This window comes from Mustela nigripes, chromosome 3, assembly GCF_022355385.1.
Source record: "Mustela nigripes isolate SB6536 chromosome 3, MUSNIG.SB6536, whole genome shotgun sequence".
NCBI classification, from domain to species: domain Eukaryota; kingdom Metazoa; phylum Chordata; class Mammalia; order Carnivora; family Mustelidae; genus Mustela; species Mustela nigripes.
Window position 1 is genome coordinate 39484975 of NC_081559.1, and position 23295 is coordinate 39508269.

General features: G+C 50.0%; 1 protein-coding gene across 2 annotated transcripts in view; it reads left to right on the forward strand.

Annotated features, from left to right (window-relative positions):
* Window positions 1-23295, forward strand: part of DIS3L2 (DIS3 like 3'-5' exoribonuclease 2) — a 365013-nt gene that overhangs the window by 318077 nt on the left and 23641 nt on the right. For both annotated transcript variants that reach the window (XM_059393719.1, XM_059393720.1), the window contains exon 14: window positions 6125-6204. In XM_059393719.1, coding sequence (XP_059249702.1) covers window positions 6125-6204 — 80 coding nt within the window. The remainder of the gene's footprint in view (window positions 1-6124; window positions 6205-23295) is intronic.

The window sequence follows — 23295 nt, forward strand, 5'->3', positions numbered from 1 at the left end:
GGAACTGTATCTCTGAGCAGATTGAGACCTGATTCACTCACTGGCCAAGGGGAACTTCTGGCATGCCACCTTTAGCCCCATTTCCTTTCCTGACCCTTACTCTTTTTCCATTATTCTCATGAATGGAGTCTGGCCCGTCAGCTTCACTGGATTGGCATACAAAATAAGGTCACATGTCCTTGAAGAGTTACATTCGATGACTCCATGGACCCCTCTGCTGCTTAGCCCGGGGCATCTCCTCTCCGGCCTCGGTCCACCTGAGGGGGCTTCTGTGGTCTGGAACTCTTGTTGCTTACTTGCCACCTGCAAGAAACATGGCCCAGCTACCTCCCTGGCCATCCCCCTGCCCCAGAGCCCAGAGGGACTGAAGAAGGGCCGCTTGCAGGCACGACAACCCCAACACTATAACCCATACTTCCACAGTGAATGTGAAAGGACTATTCTCTCCCAACAGTCCTGGCCCCTTCCACCCAGCCCAGCTCCTTGTCGCCCACTGGGGCCCAGTCTGGAGCAGGAGGGCTGGATCTAAAGAGGTCCCAGCAGGAGTCTCAGACTCTAGTTCCCCAGCACCTGCCCTCTTCTTGGTTCTAGCCTGAGCCCCTAAAAATAAAAGGCTCTTCCATTTCCTGCCCAAGGGAGATCAGCCTGGCCTTTGTCCAGAGGAAAGCCTTGCCTCTAACTAGATCCGTCTTGCTGGTAGAGGCTGACAGAGTGACCTCCTTACTGCCTCTTGGGCCTCCTTCTCTTCTTGCCCGATTCCAGGAATGGGGTACAATTGGAAACTGTCCTCCCCGGGCAAAGGTTGACTAGCACCGCTGCCTCTGGAAAGGCAAAAGATGGACCTGGTGAAGTGTCACAGTGACAGTCGTTCTGAACTGAGCAACTCCACGGGTGGGGCCCAGTGGTCTTGATGTAGCCGGAGGGCCTGGGTGCGTGCTTGCTGGGCCAGGCTCGTAGGACACAGTCAAGAACTATTCTTGAGTGAAAGACTGTCTGTGTCTATCTTCAGGGGTGCTGGCAAGATGGGAGCACATGGGCTTCTCATCTGGTGGCCATTCCTGAGGGCACAGAGGTGAGGCAGGATTCCTTCACCTCTGAAGTTAGAGGAGGCCAGACAACCTCAGGGATGAGACTGGGGGACTACAGATCTGTCCAGCCAGGATCAGAGCATGCTGAGGGGCGCAGAAACCTGCAGGGGGCGCCTCTGGCGTGTAGGAGATGACTGGGCAGCTGTTCTCTACTAGCCTGGTCAGCTCAGCGATGTGCACTGAGCACCTGTTGTGGGCAGTGCTGAGTGTTCTGCGTGTGGAGGGTACCCGGTGAAGGTGTCACCCCTCCGCCCCCCCGGGCCCTTGGACCACTGGGGAGGGAGGCCCTGCTTCCAGTTACCAGAGGAGAGAGTTGTGAAAGACCAACTTTCACAGAGAGAAGCTCAAAGAATGCGTGGGGTCTTGCTGGGGTAGACAGGAAGGGCCCTTCTAGAAACAGTCACAGCCTAAGGAAGGGCTGTAGGTATGAAAGTACAAGGCGTGATCCAAGCTCACACAGTGAGCTCCACCGTGAGGGTCAAGTGCTTGGGATTTTGCAGCAGGTGCAATGAGAGCGTGGGGGCACCCTTCCCTGTCAGGCAGGCTTAGGTGTCTCCCTTAAGACTCCTGTCACCTTCCCTGAGGTCCTCCCTGGTTGGCACCCTCTCCTCAGTGCATGCCCCCCTCGCCATCCCTCCGTCACAGTCCATTTTTGTTCGCGTGGGGAGCCAACCCAACTAGTCTAACTGGCTGTTAGACTAGTTCTTATACCTGTGGCAAATAGCAGGAAGCCATCGGAGGTATTTAAAGAAGGAAGTGTCATCAGGCTTGTTTTAGAAAGATAACTCAGCTGCATTGTGGGGAGTGGCACCAAGAAGTGGGTAGACATGTTATGTGTCTGTGTCCTAGAGAGAGGATGTTACAGAAGAACAGTGGAGGTCTGGGTGGCCGACAAGGACCAGGCCTGGCTCCCCCAAGCATCCAGCTCTGTTTTTCTGCGGGTCTCTAAAGGCTGTTTCTTCTGTGAATTGGGCTTCCTTCTCAGGCTGAGAGCGAGCTAGCTTCAGCAGCTCTGGGCCCTAATGCCCAGAAGCACTCAGCAAACATCCCCTCACATCTCACGGGCTTCATTAGGTCCCTTGGCCTTGCCTGAACCAGTTCCTAGGCCAGGAGATGCCAGGCACTGATTGGCTTGGGTTCCTGATCAGTTACTGAGAGGTGTACAAGGTCACCTTAGAATGGCCAGGCCCAGCCTAGGACACTGGATCCGCTTCCCCCTGGATTCCATGGCCTGTGTGGGAGGGTAACTAGGTGAGTAAGTGTAGGGTGTCATTGGGAAGGAGGAAGGCCTGCGGGCTTGGCATCTCGGTCTGCTGCATGGACTAGTTGCACTCCTTCATTCATGTGTGGAACCTTGCACAAAGTAGGTACTTACCAACATTCCTGCACGCCTGCAGTGATACACTTTTGTGGATAAGCTTGTCTGGGAAACATCATGTTATCATCCTGGGTGAATTTCAGACCTCTCATGGGAGACCTTTTCATCCCAACCTCCCAATTCTCCATTCTGCTCCTATCTTGAGGACTGACTGCCCCATCTCCAAGGTCAGAGAAAACTTACTCTCTGACCACAGCCTCCAATGCCCCCCACTCCCTCACTCAGTGACTCCCACAGTTCACAGTCCTTGACCTCAGGGACACTCAGGAGGCTGGTGTGGTCCAGTGGTTAGCAACATGGGTCACACTTCAGTCCTGCAACTGATTTGCTAATTTGGGCAAAAAGTACTTAGAATTGTCATGTCACAGGAGCATAACATGCTCAATAAATAGTAACACCAAACAAGACATCTGTCACCCAGATCTTTCTGTTTTCTTCCAATCGGCCCCTTGCATTTTTATTTCTCACCTGTTCCCCCTTAGAGTCTCTGGCCCATCTGTTGCCAATATCCTATCTCTACTCCCTTGCTCCATTATTCTTCCCTCAGACCTTCCTGGCAAATGCTCAGCTTTGGACCAACCTAACTTTCTTCATGCCAATGTCTAAGTTGCTAGAAAAAAAAAAAAAAAAAAAAACCAACATCTGGACAGATGGTTGCTATAGAAACTTCAGTTCCTGTGGCCTCAGCTGGACCGTTAGTGCTCCCTGGCAGCCCTCATGCTCTTCCCTGGTCAACGGTTTTTCCTGCTCTCCAGAGAAACAGTTTCAAGCCTTCATCACTTTCCCCCAACCCCCTTTCCTTCCCTCACCAAACCCTCCATTCCTTGTGGATTATTTGACCTCCTAATTCTCAGAAAAGAACAAAAATCAGACTGGAACATTCCAAACCACCACCATCCCCCATCCTGCTCCCCCCCACACACACACACCTCCGCCAAATCCACAGATACATCTGCATCCCTGCCCAGCCCTCCCCACTGCTACGGCGCAGGAAGGGTCATCCACTTCCGCGTTGGCGTCCTCTCGTTCCTCCAGTCATCTCAGCCACCTTGACTCTTCATTTACCTCCCTCTCTCTCGTGTCTTCGAGCCTGCCCTCTGTAGTGCTTCTTTTATATCCGCATTTAAACAGCCTGTTGTCCTACCACATGCTCTGCTTTAAGCCCCATCCTCTTGTCCGGTCCTGTTCCAATCCATTCATCTTGACTCTTCCCCCACCACCGTCTAATTTGCTAAAAGAACTACATGAACTCACAATCCCCACTTCCTTACCTTCTACTCATTTTTCACCCAATCACGCCCTGCCCTCTGCTTCCCCCCCTCTCCTGTGAGTCCTTGTTGCTAACTCCAATGGACTCTTTTTGGTCTTGGATGCCAGTTCCTCTCTTACTTGACCTCTTAGAGGGATTGAATGCCGCTGACTGCTCCCTCCTTGAGATATGTTCTCCTCTTGGCTCCTGTAACAACAGAACTCAAAACTCCCTTGCCCCTCCTCCTTAACCTGCATTGCACTGCTCCAAAACCCAGCTGTGCTAGCAAAGACCTCGTTTTCCCTCTATATACTCTCTTGGGTGTGTTCTTGTCCACACCAGTGGCTTTAGTTACCATCTTACCATCCAGAGGCTTCCAAATTTTGCACCTCCAGATCACAGTCTTGCCTAAAAAATTCAGAATTGTTTATACAAGCTGCCTGCTGTTCATCTGCATGACAATGCCTCTCAGCACCTTAAAATCAGCGCTCTCAAACTAAACTCAAGCTCTCCTTCCAAACCTGCTATTCCTCCTGGTCACGGTGAGTAGCAGCACCATCCATCCTGCTGCCCGAGGGAGAGCACCTTAAACATTGTCCTTGACCTCTCCCCGGCAGTCTTCCTGTCCAGACCATCGCTGAGTCCTCTAGTTCCAGTGAGGTGCAAAGAGTGTGGGTTTTAGCTGAAATTCTAATTGTGGTTTGGACAAATTACTTAACCTTTCTTAGCCTCAAGTTCCTTCCCTGTAAAAAGGAAATCATAATACCTACTTCAAATGGTTGTGGTCAGGGTAAAGGAGAGCCTTTACTTGGTAGGCTTTCAATAAATATGAGTTCTCCATTCAGTACATAGGAGTGCTCATCTGTCCCGTCCCCTCCCTGCACCTCCCCAGTCACCTCCATGTTGAATTGATATTTACACAGTTTCTTGACCTCAAGAATGAAATTTCCCTTAATTCCTTCATGACTAAGGACTGTGGCTCATAGCTCCTTAGATTTATCCTAAAGAATTTGGAAAATGCAAAGAAAGGAGAGGAACACTGTTGCCATCGATCCCTCCGGTCTTTCTTCTAGGTGGTCCCTGTTCCGTTTTACATAGTTTTCTTGGTATATAATCACATATGCATCCTGCTTTTTTCCAACTAATCCAGATATTCTCCCAGATCAATCAAAATCCTTCAGAAACAGTTGAATGGCTGCTACCCTGCGTGGGATTGTGTCATAGTTTACCTGGCCACCTGCACTGCTGGGCTTTTCGAGTCTTTCCAGTAAATGATACTGAAGTGAACAGTTTCACAGAAAAACGTTAGCTCTTACATTTATGATAATTTTTCTAAGCCATAAATTCATAAATTGCATAAAGCTTATAAATCCTGAGCTAAAAGATTTGGAAATTTCTAAGTGGAGCAGTCTTTGAAATGGACTCAGTGAATATAGGCCTGGCCTCAGCCACAAAGGGAGAGGTCAAGAGAAAATGGTATAGTTAATAGATTTTTTTTTTAAAAAAACAATGATTTTCGATTTTGCTGAAAGAGGGTTGGGAAGGCCCAAGCAGGGCTCTGTAGGGAAAACATGCCTTTGACTTGAAGTTCCTGGCTTCATGATGGTGAAGAAGGGATTGTTTCTGTTTTTGTATTTTCATCTGGGTCAGTAAGAGGACAAACCATTCCTACAAGCTCTTTTCCCTCTCAGGAAGAGAAAACCCGTCCAGCATCTAATGATGCAGATCTGTGTTAACAGCCTTGCAGTTAAAAAAAAAAAAAGTTAGAATAATGTATCCTGATGTGCAGTTAATTTTAGTTAAAATTTCCCTGGCAATTTAAAAACCTGGTTAATCTGTAAATCTAATAATTGGCTTTAGGTTTAGAAATGTTAAAGCTGCCCTCACCACCTCAGCTCTAGCAGGACTCACACAATTTCCCTGAATTCTGCACTCACCTGAGCACGCCCTTCTGGAATCCAGAAAGCAACAAGACCTCATTACCAGATCTGGTTCCTGATCTCCCCTAATAGAGAAAGTTACTGAGTGCCTCAAAGCTGACACATCCAAAACCAAACTTTCGGCTTTCTAGCCACCTCTAGATTCAGTCTTCCCACTCAGCCATGGAACCTACCTGATTGTCCAAATCAAGAACTTGAACTGTCTTGGATTTCTTCTTTTCCCATCTCACCACTCCCTAACATAGAATCCCTCAGCATATCCTGTTGACTCTACTTCTAAAACTTTAGTTCTTTTTTTTTTCAAGTTTTTATTTAAAATTCTAGTTAGGGGCGCCTGGGTGGCACAGTCGGTTTGGGTGTCCGACTTTTATTTTCGACTCAGGTCGTGACTTTTTCCTCATTTCAGCAGCCAGAATGAAGAGCACATGCTGCCTTGACTTCATTATTTCTCTCTTCTCTCTTCCCACAGCTGAAACTTGCTTTCACTCTGGATCACAAGACTGGACTGCCTCAAGGATGTCACATCTACGAGTACCGCGACAGCAACAAGTAAGCCACTGGGTGGGGAAGAAAGGAGCTTCCCCTCACCCTGTCCCACAGAGGGGGCAGCGCCTGTGGGTTCTGTCACAGCGGGCTTCTCTGACAAAGGCTTGTCAGGAAGGGACTCACACTTTGGGGGGGCTCTCCTGGAAAAGAGCTGGCACAGAACTATTTCTCCTGTCAAATCTCTTGGGCTCCTAAATGTAGGACTTGAAGTACTTGTGTGGGAGGTATGACACATCTATTCAGAAGCAACCTTCCTTTCCAGATGTCAGTTTTTCCTCTGGGGGATCCCACCCCCACCCCACCGCCACCACCTGTCTCCAAGGCCACGCTTGCTAGTTTGGTTCACTGAGTGACTTTGGCTTGTGCCCTTGGGTCTGACCTCACCTCTGTGACTAGGTTTTGTTGTGTTAGTCTACCTTGTGAGCTTTATACTCGGGGGATTTCTGGGTCCTTACAGAGACTCAAGTAGGTAATCTTATTATTAGAAAGGGGGCACCTGGAAGGTTGCTCTAGGAGCTCTTTCCTTCACCACAGACTACTTTCCTGACTGTGTAGTTTTGTCTGTGACACAGCGAGTGCCCGCTGATAACAATGACAGTGGTGAGATGAGCAACAATGGCAGCTACCAGTGAGCCCCCACACTGGGCGTCAGGCACACCTCTGGGGACATTACATCTCTTATCCTGTGTGACCCTGATAGCACCCCGAAGAGCTTTCCTCCATTGTTACCACTGCTGTATGTGCAGGAGCTGAAGTCTAGGGAACGGACGTAACTTGCTCTGGGTCACTGACCACAGCCGTGTGAGGAAGAGTCACCATGAACCCAGTTGCTCTGGGAAGAGAATAGATGAACAACAGCTGTTGTCCCGCCTTGCTATTTCGGAAACCCCAGTCAGTGACAGGAACAGTCCCAACCTGGACTTGCGGACTGATTGTTTAACTATGTGAGCTATTTAATGGTACTCACTGGAAGGAATCCAGTAAGCACATGCCAGTGGAACTGTCCTTTATATTCCAGAAGAGAAACTTAGGTCTTCCTGAAGAACTCCTACTCTGGTTCCCCAGAGGGGTTATGGGGACAGGGTGGATGGGTTACTGGGCGCCTTTGTGACTGAAATCTCCATCCATATTAGTTTCAAGGTGTTACTCTTATCATTCATCTTTAGAGGATGCTGTAGTAAGCTGTTGTGTACCCTCTGTTCCTACCGGATTAATCACTTAGGAAAGACTGACCAAGTGCCCTTAACAGCATCTTTTTTCCTCTTGGATGGCACTGTTTCTAGAAGCTCCAGGGTTTCTGGGCTGTCGTGTTGAGATACCATCTCGGCGTCTCATAATGCTGAATTTGGCAGGGAAGCAGGGCTGGACTTCTTGGATCCAGGGATGGGGACCACTGAGTAGGTCTCCTGGGGGCAGGTGCAGGCGTCACTAGGGAGTTAGAGAAATGCCAGCCATAATCTGCTCATCCATGCTGCCCTGCGCTCCCCACATTGGTGCCCGCCGGATGGCAGGGCGATGGCAGCCCTGCGCACATGAATAGTGGCAGCAAGAGCAGTCTTTCAGCCCAGGGTGCTGACACACTCCAGTTCTGGCCCGACTCCCTGCTTCTCGAGAAAGAGGTTGGCAGCCATTTCATTCAGTGGGAGGACGACAGACCGTGGGACGTCTCAGTGACCCCTTGCTGTGGCTCTGTCTCGCTCGTCCTCCTAGAGGCAGTCTCGCGGTTCATTAGCAGTGTGTGGGCAGATGTCCTAACCTCTGAGCCTCGGGTTTCTTCATCTGTTAAGAACAATGGGACTAAGGATGCCTTCCGCCAAAACTGGGGGAATGATGGTCCTGGGGATGGAAATGATATGTTAAGGACATCATTACAGCCTAGCACGTCAAGTGCCCATAGTAAGTGTGCCTCTCCTGCCCAAACAGAAGAATTACGTCAGGGCTTCCATTTCGTTTGCCAGTGGCCGCAAGCCTACCTCCATGAGCCGGGGCAGCAGCTCAGGGAGGACGAGTAGGGAAGAGGTTGGTAGGCATGGCGTTGGCTGTTGTCTGCTGGGGGCGACACACTCGGTCTAAAGGCAGCCTTCTCTGTCCACATGTGAATTGCCAAGGGAGGCCTGTAGAATCCCATGAGCTTGACTGATTTTCTCCTCTCCCCTGGGCTCTGCCCTGTCTGTGTTCCTCTCTTCACTTTTAGGGTCATTTCCCCTAGAGTGCCTGAATCCCAGTATTGGTGTGACAGGGGTGTTTGGGAAATAAGGCTGTTTCACCCCAGGCTCTGAGGAGTTCATGTTTCCTCAGGCAAGTCACACGAATGCAAGAGCCGCATAGTGAGAAGGTTTGCCTAAGAAATTAGCTTGATATCTGAAGATTAGTTTGGTACAATTCATTATTGAAACTACTGCTTTTACTATAATAACTCGTGGTCATTTTAGTATTTAGCTCTGTCAAATTCAGTCCATCCGCGAAGAGGGTGTAAATAAGTATTGAGATCATTGAGATGGTGGTCCCCAGTGGTCATTCCCTTCAAATGGAGTCGCCCTGCAAATAGGCACTCTGCTTTTATGTTCCCTGGATGCTCTTCTCAGCTTCCTTCCCTGGAAACATCCTGGTGGCCCTGGTATTTGGCCCCATGCCATCCTGTTCTTCATCTGCATTAAGGGGCTCATGCTTGCCCCTGGGCTCCAGGGAGGACAGGCCCTGGGACTGGTCTATATCTGATATCCGGCTGCACTTGGACCCTGCCTGTTATTGGGCTAGAGGGCACAGTCCTCAGGTCAGCATTCGTAACCGAGGTCATTAGAAGAAGGTAGCTGCCCTATTGTGCCTGGAGCCAGATTGGTAAAGCTCTTCACTCAGATTATCCCTTTAGCCCCTCAAAAGTTGGTCACATGTGCCCCTAAGAGACGTGAGGCCTCTCCCCACCACGCCAACAGGTGCTACCAGTGTCCACCACGGACCTTCTATTTTTCTGCTGTAGAAAGCTTCACTGCCTTTAATATGCAATCCAGGGAACCTGGGGCTGACTGAGAGTCGTTTCTCAGACTCAGGTTTGGAGATTTCTTCACGGGCCTAGGAAGAGGCCACGAAGAGCGAGTATGTGATTCATAAGTCAGTCACGCGTTCAGTAGGCTCCCGCCCCATACCACATGTTGTGCTAGGCACTGGGGCACAAGAGATGACTTACACCTGTTCCAGGGCCTTGAGGAGTTTGTGCAAAGAGCAGACCTCACTGCAGCTCCCCTGGGGGACTCACGCTCCACAGTGGGGGGAGTCAAAGGCTATGGGAGTGCAGATGAGGAAAGTAGCTGCTTCAGACTTCAGAACAACTGTAAGGACAGTTGTACCTTTCATGGATGGAGAACTGTGTCCAGAATGTTCCTTTGCCTCCGTCCCCACAACCCTCCTCACAGTGCCGGGGACCAGGAACTACTTGGCACACTGCCTCTGGCTCTTTGACCTCCAGCCTATCCTCTCTGTCACCAGAGGGAGCTTTGCATAACTTTTCATTCTGGTTGCTTTTGAGACCTGATTTTTTACTTTGGTGTTCGATAGTTTTACGGCAGTCAGTCAAAGGGTAGAATCGTTTTTATTATGTTGCTGGGGGCTCGGTGTGGTTCTTCCATTTGGAAATTCTTCTCTGCTCTCTCTTTGATTCTCTCCAGTCTTTCCTAGAGCTCCTGTTAGAAACCTGCCGTGTTATCAGTCTGCTCTTTTCCTCCATCTCCCTTTCTTTTGCCAGTGACAAATTCCAGCACTTCCTCAAAAACATCTGTGAGTTTACTGACCCTGTAGCTGTTCATAATGGGCTGTTTAGTACTCTTTTCGAATGTGAAGGTTTGGGTTTTATTTTTAAGTTTTAGAAGTTCTGTTTGGAGCTTTTTAAAATCAGCCTATTAATTTTGGGTTTTAGTTTAGTTTTTTAGTGCCCTAGTTTTTATTATGATTTCTGTCCCTTTCATCTCTTTATTTATTTTGATGACACATATCGTGTCTTTTGAAGTGTCCAATTATCTCTAGTTTTAAGAGTACTATCTTTTGCATAAGTTATGTCTGTCACCTTGCCTTTGTGGTGGCGCACTTCCTCACTTGGTTGTTCTTTTTTATCAGGAGACCGTCTTAAGTCGGGATTGTTTTCACCATGGGAGCCGTGAGTTGTGGGGGTCTGTGTTCATCACTTCGGTGTTAGTTCCACCAAGACCCCAGGGTTCCAGAGGCCCAGCTAGTTCTGTTAGGATTCCCGGAAGCTGGGTAGGATGGATTCAGCCTCTACACCAACCCATGCCATGTGGGCTTTGAATCTCCTTTCTGCGAAGGAGAGACCTCTGCTCTGCTTCACGTACGGACTCTCCGGGCTGTGAGAAAGGTCTTCCTGTCCCTGTTTAAAGACCAACAGCCCTTCCTAGATTCCTGACTCTCGGATCCATTTCCCTGGCCAGGTCTTCTTCCTCCTGTGGGCATGAAAATCCTAGAGCCTGTAACTGTGTCAGAGTTTGATCATCCCAGCCCCAGCTTCCATGATAAAGATTCTGGCTTTGACTTAGTTTCCTCTTTATTTTAGGTAACTGGGGATCTTCCCATTATTCTCTGATGCTTAGTTTTATATTCAAATGGTTCTAATCATGTATTTCCTCATTTTCCTGTGGTTGTGTAGGGAAGGAGGTCCCCATCCATTCAGTCTACCATCTCGTCAGAACCACAGGTCTGAATGAACTGAATGCGAATCTGAGTACGCACTTGTTCATGCAGCGTTCTGAGGGTTTCTGCTAGGGACCAGTATAGCACTAGGCACTGAGGCTACAGAGCTGAATGAACATTTGCGTGGCCCTCAGAGGCCCTGGACTAGTGGAAGGGGCAAGGTCCCCACCTGCTCCAACGTCCCCTATGTCCCACCCCTCCCAGACCACCTCAGGTCTCTCGTGTGTGAAGTGTGTCTGTGTGACCAGGCTGTTCCTTATTTCTAGAACCCCACTCTTTCCCACGGCCCTTTCCCCACCCATCTGGGGGTGACCCTTCCACTCTTAGCTAAGTTTTACTACTTCCAGAAAATCATTCTAGCCCCTAACAAACATCTCCCAGGAAGCCATTCCAGCCCTTCAAAACTGTCACAAAGGGCTGAAACCAGTGTTCCTCCTCCATGGTCCTCCGCCTCACCCGTCCCTTCTTCAGCATTCAACACAGGACAGTTTGGGCATTGGTTTACCTGCTGCTCCCTGTCCTGGCCTGGGCCCTTGTAAGCTCAGGGCCTTGTTTTGCTCCCTTCAGTGCCCCTGGTGCCTAGCCCAGGACCTGGTACACCATACTTGAGGAAGGGAGTGGGTGGGGGACCTAACATAATCTTTTAGAGAGGGAACCTGGCTCCTGGGAGTCAAATCTCTTTCCAGCCTTAGCTTTTCATTTGTTATACGATTATGATAAGGATTAAATTACTCCTGATATTAGGGAAAACTATCTCCTTGGATAATTTATGAATTCTGAAGAACTAACATGTAGAAGAAAAAAGCTATAAAAAATTGATTTTTAACTCTGTAAGTATTGTAGTGATTATAGTTATTTACATCAACTGCTTTACATTTTTTTGCTTGATAGTGAGGCATAACAGTAACAATGACAATTTTAAATATGCCAGATACTTTGTTCATGACCTCTCAAATTTTCTGGTCCATGCAGTGTAATAGTGATCAGAACTACTAGCTCACGAATGCCCACAGATCACCAGCGTGGGGCAAGGGGCTTACCTGAGTTAGTCCTAGTTCCACAACCACTCAGACAGATCTTATTTTCATAATTCTACAGATTTTTTTTTTTTAAGAGAGCACTTAACCTGCCCAAGGTCAAGAGCAGAGCCTGGGTTTTGCCCCAATGTGAGCCAATTCCAAAGCCCAGGCTGTGCCTTCACACCACCTGCTTTTCTCTCCAGAGCTTAAATCTTGGGGCAGGGGAGGAGGGGTGAGATCTGGTTCTAGCCTCTCCTTGGCAGCTCTGTCCTAGAAGCTCTCTGTCTGGGAAGTCCTGGGATTCCAACCCCTGCTGACTCCTAGGGAAGCAGACAGCCTGGTCCATTGGATGGGCTCCTGACCTGTCATCACAAATAGGAGTTTGGCCGGTCTTCTCCAGGGCAGGTCATTGTCCCCCTCTGGGATGCGGTCTTTCCGTCAGGAGCATGAAGATGGCCATATGTCTCAGGGCTGGGGGAGAACAGCATGAAGGGAAGTGTGATATGGCTGTGTAAGGAAACTGTTACCAAGCACGGTGTTCTACCTTGCAGCTTGCCTATGTGGCTTGTGCCCTGGGCCCTCTTGGACCCAGGCTGCAGCTCTGCAGTGCCCTCCACTCCCCCTGGGCAGCCCTGTGCCTCACCCCAGTCCAGAGACCACCAGCTCCCCCCCAACTCCATCTTACTCTGGGGATGGGTTAGTTTGCTAAACTAATGAAACCAAATCCTTTGGGTTTTCCTGACTGACTGGAGGACTCATGTTGGCACCTTGAAACCCACGGCAAATAGCCAACATCTAGAGGCCTCCAAGAAAGCTTCCCCCTGTGAGATGGATTTTCCTAAGCTCAGCACCTTTACACCTTCCTAAACCCAAGTGGGAGGAATGCAACATTGCGGCTTTCCAGAGGAGAGGGCCGTGCTGGTCCTCGCGTTGTCTGCTCTCCAGAGCCCACGGGCACCTCATCACTCACATCACTGGCCTTTCTGGCCTTTCTTGCCAGAAAGGTCCCGGGCCCCGGGACTCTGCCAGCCCACCTGGGTTCTTTGCCCTCAGCCCCCGGGCACATAGTGCTTTCTGGACCTGAGGCCTTCCTAGCATGCTGGCCTGCCCCAGGGAACTAGCTGGCTCAGTATCCTCAGTTTGGTCTTAGGACCCTGTCGGCACAGTCAGAGCAGACCCAGGGGGCAGAGACAGTATTCTCTCTCTGTTCTCTTGTTTCCATCATGGGGCCATGCCAGGTGAGCTCAGGTCCCCTGACAAGTAGTGTCCCAGACAGGATTAGCGTGTGGGAGATGCACAGGGGGATGAAGGGCGACAACAGGAGCGGCCACAGGCTGCAGACCATGGCACCAGCCTTCCCCTGCGAAGAAGACGGTGAGGAAAGGCAGGCCAGAGGCAGAGGCTCAGCCTGCAGCCTGATTCCAAGACGGCTTAGGCCAGGCCAGTAGAGTGGCCTTGAACCAGCCTTGCTTGTTGCAGTAGTCTCGGATCCCATGGGAGCCACCCTCCCAGGGCAGCCCCAGGCCACCCTTTGCCCCCTCAGATCTGCCTTTACACCCCACTGTGGGGAGCAGCTCCTCTGTGGCTCTTGCGGGCCTCTCTTCCCAAGGAGGAGCTTCAAAAGGAGAAATGAATGGGATAGGCTCCTGCTTCCATCACGGACTAGAACTCGGGGTCCCTGCTGGGCCTCTCCTCCCTCTCCCCTACTGTCCCTCCCAAATACTTCTCACCCCTAGCCAGCACCTGAGCAGGTCTTGGCGTCTTAGCCGGTGGTTTGACCCAAACCTGCGTCATGAGGTTTCTGAGCCAGGGTTGGTGCGTATCTGTATGTCTGTTCCCAGTGGGGCAGGAGCAGCAGGAAGTTCCCCTGAGTTCCACACACCTCCCTGCCTGCGCCTCCCCTGATCCTGGTTGACTGTCCCGCCCTCACTGCCCATGAAAACGGCCCCTCCCATCTCCTGGCCCTGATGAACTTGGAGTCTGAAGAACCCTGGCAGCAGCTGGCGCAGGCAGTTGTGAAGGGCCTGTGCCACGTCATCCCTGGCCCCCAGGACCCCAGGCATCATCATGTCTGCGAGTGTTAGCGAACCCAGCTCTGCAACTGCCTCTCCTGCTGTCCTCTCTGGCCTGCAGAGGAATGGCGCCAACAGACTCCTCCGTGGGTTGGTATCCGTCTTCATCGTACATTGTTGTTGACCCCGGTGGAGGAATGTCCTGCAGGCGCTCCCACAGAACACAGGCCTCAGCTGGGTCTTCTGGTACTTCTCAGTAGTTCATCCATGCCAGCACGGCCCCTTCCCTCGGCCTCTTTCCTCCTTCCTCTGCTGTCTGCCAGGGCAGTTCATGCCCTTCCACTTCCCTCAGCCTCAGCTATCACTGTCTCTGGGCCTCTAAGGGCCACCCCAGGAGCAAGTGTGCCCTCTTGGGCCTTTGTGGGGCATCAAATTGCACATCCCACAGAATACCCCAAGTCCATGAACTCTTGCTCATCTCGTCTTATGTCTCGTCTTCTGTCCCTTTGATCATGCCCCTCGAATCCTGCTGGCTGATTCTCACTCTTGGTATAGAATCTCTGTCCCCCCTTATCAGGCCCCGCACACCCCCAGCAGGACCATCATACTAGCCCTGAGCCCTAATCAGGGGCCTGACAGCCCAGAAAGGTAGGGGACACTCCTGGGGACAGGGGAGGGACCTGTATGTGTCTTCCAGCACAGGGACATTGCTAGCCTCCTGAGAGAGGAAGGGCCACCATTTTGCAAGCTGCCAAGGGGGCCCCCTGTGGCTGTCCCACTTTGACTTTTAGCTGCTCGTGGAGGGCACACCATCTGTCATTGTCCCTCTGCTGGGCATTGGCACACCTCACGGTAACCAGCCAGCCTCACGGTCCTGGGGGACGCTGCCCCCCCCCAGGCTTTTACGTGTTCCAATCAACACCCAAGTCAAGCCAAAGCTTTTTCCCTAGGTACCATCAACAAATCTCTGAGCCTTCAGGCCGCCACTCTGTGCCTTGGACTCTCCATGTCCCATGTAGCTCTCAGAAGTGCAGCCCCTCTGCCTGCCAGCCAACGAGTGAGCAGTCCAGTGAGCAGCCCCCGAACTCTCAGACCCGCAGCAGCGCTCCTGGTGTTGGTTCAGACCTGCTGGCAGACGGCAGGCCAGCCATAGAAGAGAAGGGGGCAGAAGAGGGCAGGAGAGGGCAGGAGGGAGTCTTCAGACCTCCCCACAGTCCCGCCCCGTGCAGGACCAGAAGGGAGCAGTACCGCCTAGGGAGAGTCTCAGGTCCCAGCCAGGCCCATGGGAAGTCACCGAGCTGAAATCGCCTGCCTGCCAGAGGAGTGGGTCACTAGTGGGAACAGCCCACCAGAAGTGCGGCTCAGTCCCCATGCAGGGGTGGGGTTGGAGAGGCTGCAGCCCAGCTGAAAGGCAGTTTTTGCTGCTAGAGCACAAGGTCCCAGAGGCCCAGCTGCCACACTAGAGCTGGGAGAGAGCAGGGGCTCCTGATAATTAAGCCCCAATAATTCGTTTCCCCACTGCTAGGTTCCCATTCTAGTCCTTCACCTAAAATAAGCAGAGGAGGTATTTCCCAGCATCCCCGACCACTTCAGACCAACACCAACACTTCCCTGCGCTTTGGAAGTGATACTTTTTATCCACACCTGGGACCCAATGCCAGTTCCTCAGGCTAAGTGGTGACATTACCTAAGAGCCCCCAGACCTCCCACCGACACTGCCAGTCCGACTGAAGAAAGCCTTTCTTGTTCTTGGAGAGGCCCCTGGTTAGGAGAAAGGGGAGCTGGAAATCCAGGGAGAGGAGGGAAGTTGGAGGCATTGCAACCAGAGCGAGGTGCCAGGAGCGACCTCATGGTACAGGCCTGCAGCCGCAGCCAGCAGGTTGGAATGTGCCCGGTGCAGGTGTGAGCTCCCTGCTCCCATCCCGGCCCTCGGCCCTCGTTGTGGGGCACTGGCAGGTGCGGGGGCCATTGGTGGGGTGTGGGACCAGCTCCAGCTCAAGCTGCTGCAGCCAAGATGGATCAGAGGGGGGACACTCCTCCCCCTTCCACACCAGCCAGGGAAGTGGGAGGGGGTGCACGTTGGACCCTCCCACCACCTCATACCCACAGCCTCCACACCTTGGAGGCCAGAAATGCAGGGAGCATTGGACTTCGGCTTTCTCTACAGAATGGGAAGGCAGGATGAGCACTACTCCCATTTTACAGAGAGGGAAACCCTGTCTCTGAGCGCTGCCCAGGGTGAAACCCCACAGGAGAGGTGGAGCCAGCAGCCTTCTAGCCCAGTTACCATCTGAGCCACGGGATACCTGGTGGAGGCAGGGCCTGCCTCAGCTACGCGGAGTGCCAAGGGCAGGGAGGGCAGCAAGGCCTGGGTCAGCGTGCCTGACGGTTCCCATCACCCTGTCTCCCACAGATGCAGTGCAAGCCGCAGGTGGCCGGGGCAGGGAGACACACTCGATCAGCCGTAGGGATTCGGCACTCTTTCTCTGCCTCCTGAGAGAACAGGGGACAGAGGGGCCCGAGGTTAGGTTTTAGAGCCCTGAGCTGCCTGAGCAGAGGTTTTCCATGCCCCCGGGCTGGGTGCTCAGCCCAAGGACAAATCAGTAGCTACTCAGCTCCTCCTGGCTTGCTTGCTTTTCCTGCCTTTTCTTTTCTTTTCTTAAAGATTGATTGATTGATTGATTTGTAACTGGGAGTAGGAGAGTCTCAAGCTGACCCCACACTGAACACAGGCTGTATCCCAAGACCTGAGATCATGACCTGAGCCGAAACCAAGAGTCAGGCGCTTAGCCCATTGAGCCAGCCAGGCGCCCCTTATGCTGGCTTTCTGAGGCCAGAACTGAGAGTGAGAAAGTGTGGGATCCAGCAGTGGGGGGATGGTGCAGACACATCAGACACCATCAGACACTCATCTGTGTCTCAGCGTGGACAGGGATGCCATTCCACTGCTTTCCATAGTGTGTGGGGAAACAGATTTTCACAGTAAACTCACTGGTAAGCATATTTTTGAACTATGATGTGCATAGAGAAAAGTGCATAGAGAAAAGCTATACATCTAGTTCAAAGGAGAATAGAAATGAATACACCCACAGAAGTATTACCCAAATCAAGAAACTGAACATTTCGGTACCTGGGAGCTTCCCTCCTGCCCTTCCCCTCCTCCCAAAAGGAATCCACCATCCTAACTTCGAACACCACAAATTCATTTCGCCCAGCCTCAAACTTCATATGGATGGAATCCTTCCATATACTCCCTTTCCTGTCTGATTTTTTTTTCTTTCCCGGTGATGTTTGTGAGAATTCATCTTTGTTGCTGCAAAGATGTTCTTCTAGCCACGTCCATTCCTCCTCACTGCTGGAAGAGTTGACTTTGTGCGAATCCATCTGTCCAGTCAGCATAATCCAGCCAACATGGGGTTCTTTTCCAGTGTAGGGTTATTAGAAATCATTGAGTATATACCTAGGAGCAAAGTGGCTAAATCACAGAAAAAATACCCACTTCAGCAGACACTGCCGAATGGTTTTCCCAAGTGATTGTACCAGTTTAACACACAACAGTGTATGAGATTTCATGTCTACTGTCCAGTCAGTAGCATGCCTTTTCAAATCTCAGCCTATTTTTCTACTGGGTTTTCTGGTTTTCTTATTGATCTATTGTTCTTTCTATTCTGAGTACGAGTCCTTTCTTGGTTATACATGTTACAAATATCTTCTACTCTGTAGCTCACTTTTTTACTCTCTTTGGTAGAGTTTAAATGAACAGAAGTTCCTCATTTCAATATAGTTCAGAGTATCAGGCTTTTTCTTTATTGTTAATTCTTTGGTATCCCATTTAAGAACTTTTAATCAAAATCCTGAAGACTTGTTTGTATTATGGTTCTCCAGGGAACCAGAACCAATATATGTGTCTCAATATACTTATATTGATTTAAATGAGATTTATTATGAGGAATCCACTCATGGGATGATGGAGGCTGGGAAGTCCCGTGATCTGCCGTCTATAAGCTAGAGAACTGGGAAAACCGATGGTAATTTAATGGAGTCCAAAGGCTTGAGAACCAAGAAAGTTGATGGCGTGAATTCCAGTCTGAGGGCAGCAGAAGAGGAGATAAGATGTCCCACTGCTCAAGCAGTGAGACAGGGAAAAGAGGATGAGCTCCTCCTTCCTCTGACTTTTGTTCTCTTCAGGCCTCCAGCAGATCAGATGATCCCTACCCACTTTTGGGAAGGCTGTCTATCCTACTGATTCCACTAACTCAAATGCTCATAGACACGCTAGAAATAATGTTTATTCCAGGCATCCCCAGGCCCGGCAAGCTGACAAAAAAGTCACCATCCAGATGTTCCTACAGTATCTTCTAGAAGCTCTCTTGTATTACCTTCTCCATGTTATATCTATAATATACCCAGAATTGATTTTTTAATATGGTTTAGCAAGTTTCCTTCTTTGCATGTGTTTATCTAATTGGCCCAACATCGTTTGTTGAAGAGACTTTCCCATTGTCACACCATGCTGCCTTTGTCAAAGGTCTTGTTTCCACGCTCTGTTTCACTTCATGAATCTATGTGTCTGCTCTTGTGCCAATGCCACGCTGCCTCGGTTGTTGTACCTTTGTTAAAAGTCTTAATCTCCAGGAGAGCTGGACCTTCCACCTTGTTCTCTTCTGTGAAGGGCGTCTAAGCTGTTCTTGGCACTTTCTATGCCCATATTAATGTTAGAGTCAAATTGTCAGTCGCCACACACATGCACACAGTCTTACTGGGATTTACATTGAGATTGCTTAGATTCACAAACCATTTTGGGATTTTATGATACTTTTATGATACTGAGTCTCCTATGCCACAAACATCATATATCCTGCTATTTATCTATGTCTTCTTTAATTCTTCTTCTCAATACTGTCTTATAATTTTCTATGTAAAAGCCTTACTCATCTTGTGTTAGATTCCTCCTAGGCATTTGATATTGGTCGTACTATTTTAAATGGTATTTGTAGGGTGCTTGGGGGGCTCAGCCTGTTAAGTGTCTGCCTTCGGCTCAGGGTATGATCCCAGGGTTCTGGGATTGAGTCCTGCATCAGGCTCCCTGCTCAGCAGGGAGTCTGCTTCTACCTCTCCCTCTACTCCTTCCCCCCTGCTTGCATACTCTCTCTCTCTCCCTCTCTCTCTCTCTCAAATAAATAAATAAGATCTTTAAAAAATAATTAAGTGAATTTTTTAAAAAATTCCTTTTTCTCCTTGTTGCTGAGACATGGAAGTACAACTTGTATTGATCATGTATTCAGTGATCTTACTAAATTTATTTATTAAACTCAAATAATTTATTTATGGATCCTTTTTAATTTTTCTATATACCCAGTCACGTCATCTCCAAGCAGTAAGAGTTATACTTTCTCCTTCCTGATGCTCATACCATGTACGTCTTTTTCTCGCAATTATTGTGCTGTAAAGCGTTTAATGGAAGTGATGGTAGCAGATATTCATGTCTTGTTCCTGATCTCAGAGAGAGAAGTTTTTACCACAAACTCACGCAAGATAATGAAATCTTACCCTTCAATATACACTTGATTTTACTTTCCACTCAGGACGAGCTTTCAGGGTGGAAAGACTTTTAGGTTTGAATTGGGGCAGTGGTGGTTTGTAGGCTGAGAGCAAGGCAGATGGAATCAATGTTTTAAGAGGACAGAAACAGGATTGTCACAAGACGGTGTCTCATTTTAACTTTGTGACGAAAGTTTCACCTTGTCCACTTTACAGAAGGACCCGTGGCTGACCAGGGGTTGAAACAGAGGTGTCAGACCCAAAGCCCAGACTTTTCTCACCCCTCCCAGACTGCCTGCTAGAATATTTTTTTCAAAGATTTTATTTATTTATTTGAAAGAGAGAGAGATCACAAGTAGACAGAGGAAGACGGGGGAGGGGGGGAAGCAGGCTCCCTGCTGAGCAGGGAGCCCAATGTGGGGCTGAATCCCAGGACCCTGAGACCATGACCTGAGCTGAAGGCAGAGGCTTAACCCACTGAGCCACCCAGGAACCCCTAGAATGTTTCGGGTTTTTTTTTAAGGTTTTTAAAGAGAGAGAGAGTACAAGTAGGCAGAGCAGCAGGTAGAGGGAGAAGGAAAAGCAGGCTTCCCGCTGAGTAGAGAGCCGAATGTGGGTCTTGATCCCAGGACCCTGAGATCATGACCTGAGCCAAAGGCTGTGGCTTAACGGACTGAGCCACCCAGGTGTCCCTACCTGCTAGAGTATTGAATGTGAAACCCCTAAGGTCACAAAACTGTCACTTTTGTCGCAGATTTCCAGGGGAAGCATTGTTGAACTACCTCATAGGTATATTTAACATCTTTTCTTTCTCCACCTCCAAATCCCCACCTATCGCTGTCATCTCCCCCATCCCACCTTTGATTTCCATCGCCATGGGCGCAGACTCACGCTGGAAGGTGCCCTCCCTGCTTGCCCTGCCCACCTGCCACTCTCCTCAGCCACCTGGTTGAGCCACCCACAGGCCAGGGCCTTCCCCACTTTCTGCCCCTTGAGCGCTTATCTGACGTCAGGGAGTAGGGGGTGAGAACTGAGGGCTTTCCTTCAGTCAGGCAGCTTGGGCTTTGGGGGTGGAACTGTGTCTTAAGCCCTTTGAAGTGTCAGCTGTCCCAATTTGAGGATTGCACAGATAGACAGAATATTTCTCTGCTGAGATAGGAAGAGAGGAAGGCAGAGTGCAGGGAGGGTAGAGACCCAAACCCAAACAGGCCCTGGGGCTGGCAAGGGCTCCCTGGGCCCAGGCCTTAGCGAGAATGTCCCCATTACTCTCACACCCCTCCTTTTGCAGCCCAAATAACTACCCAAGGATGACCTGGAAGATTTCCCCACAAGACAGAAAATTCTAGGACACCAAGAACTCTCAAAACTAAGAACTAAATTGAAACTCTCGAAGACCTTATAAAAGACAGTAAATGTTTCTTTGGTTGATTTAACACAGGGTTGCATTAAGCAAACAACTTTTTCTCCTTCTGAGGTTCAATGTCCTTTGGATAATTTTGCCTTTCCCTTTATGCGATTTCTGCAACAGACCACAGTCTCCACATTCTGGGGAGCCCCGTGGGGCCACCACTATCCAGCGTGACTTGGAGCAAGCCTTTCAGTTGTTTTTCTTCCAAATGCTTCTTAGCATGTGGTGACATTTCTTTGATGGGGAAGAGAGAATTAGTATATTTGTTTTCTATCTCCACCTGCCATATCCGTACCTATTTCTGAATTTTCTGGTGCAATACGTGCATCTTTCTTTGCATCCCGGGAAGGAAGACTGCTCTTTGGCTGCCTGTAATGAGCAGATAGCTCAGCTGGGCAGTTTTAAACCCAAGGAGACCTGTCCCTTTCCAAGACTTTAGGGCATTCTAGAAGATGCTGGTGATATTCAGGCCGTCCCCTGTTGGATGAATAGGCCCACTCAGCTCCTGGCATGTGGAGTGGGACTTCCGGCTCCCTCCATGCCTGTGCGCCCTGCCAGACCTTAGTGCCTGTTCGGATACTTAGAGTAGCAAGTGGTGGGTATGTAAATACCCTTTCTTGGGTACTGGAAGTCCAGAACCCAGGCCCACGCCACAGAGGGCTGAGACACTCTCGAGAGGTTAGCCCCTATGAGAAAAAAGCCACAGGATTGTGTTTTGGCTCCAAGCCTAAAGAAAGGTGCCCGTGGCTGTCAAGCTGCCTGGCGGATAACCAGAACGTGCTTGGCTCTTTCTAAGCGTTTGGCTGTGCTCTCTGTGGGGAAGTGTTCCCGATCAGTCTTCACGGCCACTCCCCAGCTCTCTGGGGCCTTGTGGCTTTTTCTTGGTGGTTGAGCAGGAAGCCTCCAGAGCCTGAAGGAATTGCTGTGCTCAATGACAAAGGCCATCAATTGACATAAATCACTCAGAGGCGGTCTCATTTATTGAAGAGGAATGGAACACAGTTTACTCTGTCCTCTGAGCACACTGCTTCAATGGCGGGCACTCAGGTGAGGAAAGATCTCAGAGTGACTCAGAACAAGCACCCAGCTCCTGGCCATTGAGTCAAGGGCGTGCCATACAGCTCAGTGGTGGGGGGTGGGGGGCAGCTGTGATCTTTAGATAAATACGGTAATGTCTGAGCAATCTGGGACCTTCAGATATATTCTCTAGAACATTATTTTTTCACCTGGAAAAAAATTCGTTCTTCCAAGCACCAAAAGTTTTGTTTTACCTTTCTGTACCTACTGTTTGCTTGAATAGTGTTAACCAGACATAAATGCAGCCCTTTCTAATAATTTGGGATTGTTCACAGTGTTTGTGTTGTGATATAGAAACGTTTTCCTCGTGGGCTGGCATGCTGTGCCATGCCCTCTCCCTCCACACTGAATGCACTGTGGTGCCGCGGGTTGTCACGTGACCTGCTGAGCCCCTGCCCCCTCTGCCTGTGTGTCCCCCATTAACAGTCATCATGGCTTGCCACATCTCCAGAAGCACGAGGCCCCATCAGGGTGTGGAGTCAGGGAGCTGAGTCAGCTGGTTAGAATTGTAGTGCAGGAGGAAAAGCCCCAGATGGGGGGGGGGGGCTCCCCGTGAGTCACCTTGTACTACTGCTGTGCTTTGTTTGTTTGTTGTTTATTTCCTGGTTCTGCCCTGTGCTTCGAATATTCTAGATTGTGTGTGATTGCCTTCCAGATAAGCACAATAAGGTTGTGCCTTTAAAATCCCATGAACTGAATCATTCAGGACATTTGTCATGTTGGGAGGCTCTTCCTTACTGCTGACCACCCCCAGTTTCATCGAAATCTGTGGCTTCCCATTCTTCTTTAGCACAGATGAAAGACCATTTAGCCGGCCACCAGCTTCTGAGTCATAAACATTCTAAGAAACCAGCAGATTCCTCAGTGTTCCGTTCCTGAAGCTGAAGGAATTTTTTTCTCATTTGGGCCTTCTTCCTAGCGTGTTTTCAAGCTCCTAGTATCATCAGACTTGACTCTCATGTTTATGGACCCATTTGTCTCCTCAGAACCAGTTTACTTGATTGTGGGCCCCTCGAGGCAGGGTCCTACCTTTAGCTTCCTGACCCATGAACTCCTCGCAAGGGGATGGAAAAGTCTCGTGGGTAGAGGGTGGGAGTGAGGGTCCAACCTCCTTCCTCAGACCTCTGAGGACCCACTGCCGCCGTGCTCGGTAAGAAAGTGAAGCCGCCTGTCCACCAGGGAGAGCCCCTGTCCTCCTCGCACCTCCTTCCCATCCACACCCAGCCTCGGTGGAGGCGGGAGGCCAGCACTGGTCAGAACCCTGGGAAAGATGGGCTAGAGCAGGGGAACCACAGGAATCATCAGGAAACCCTGATACTCAGAACTGTGTTACATACCAGAT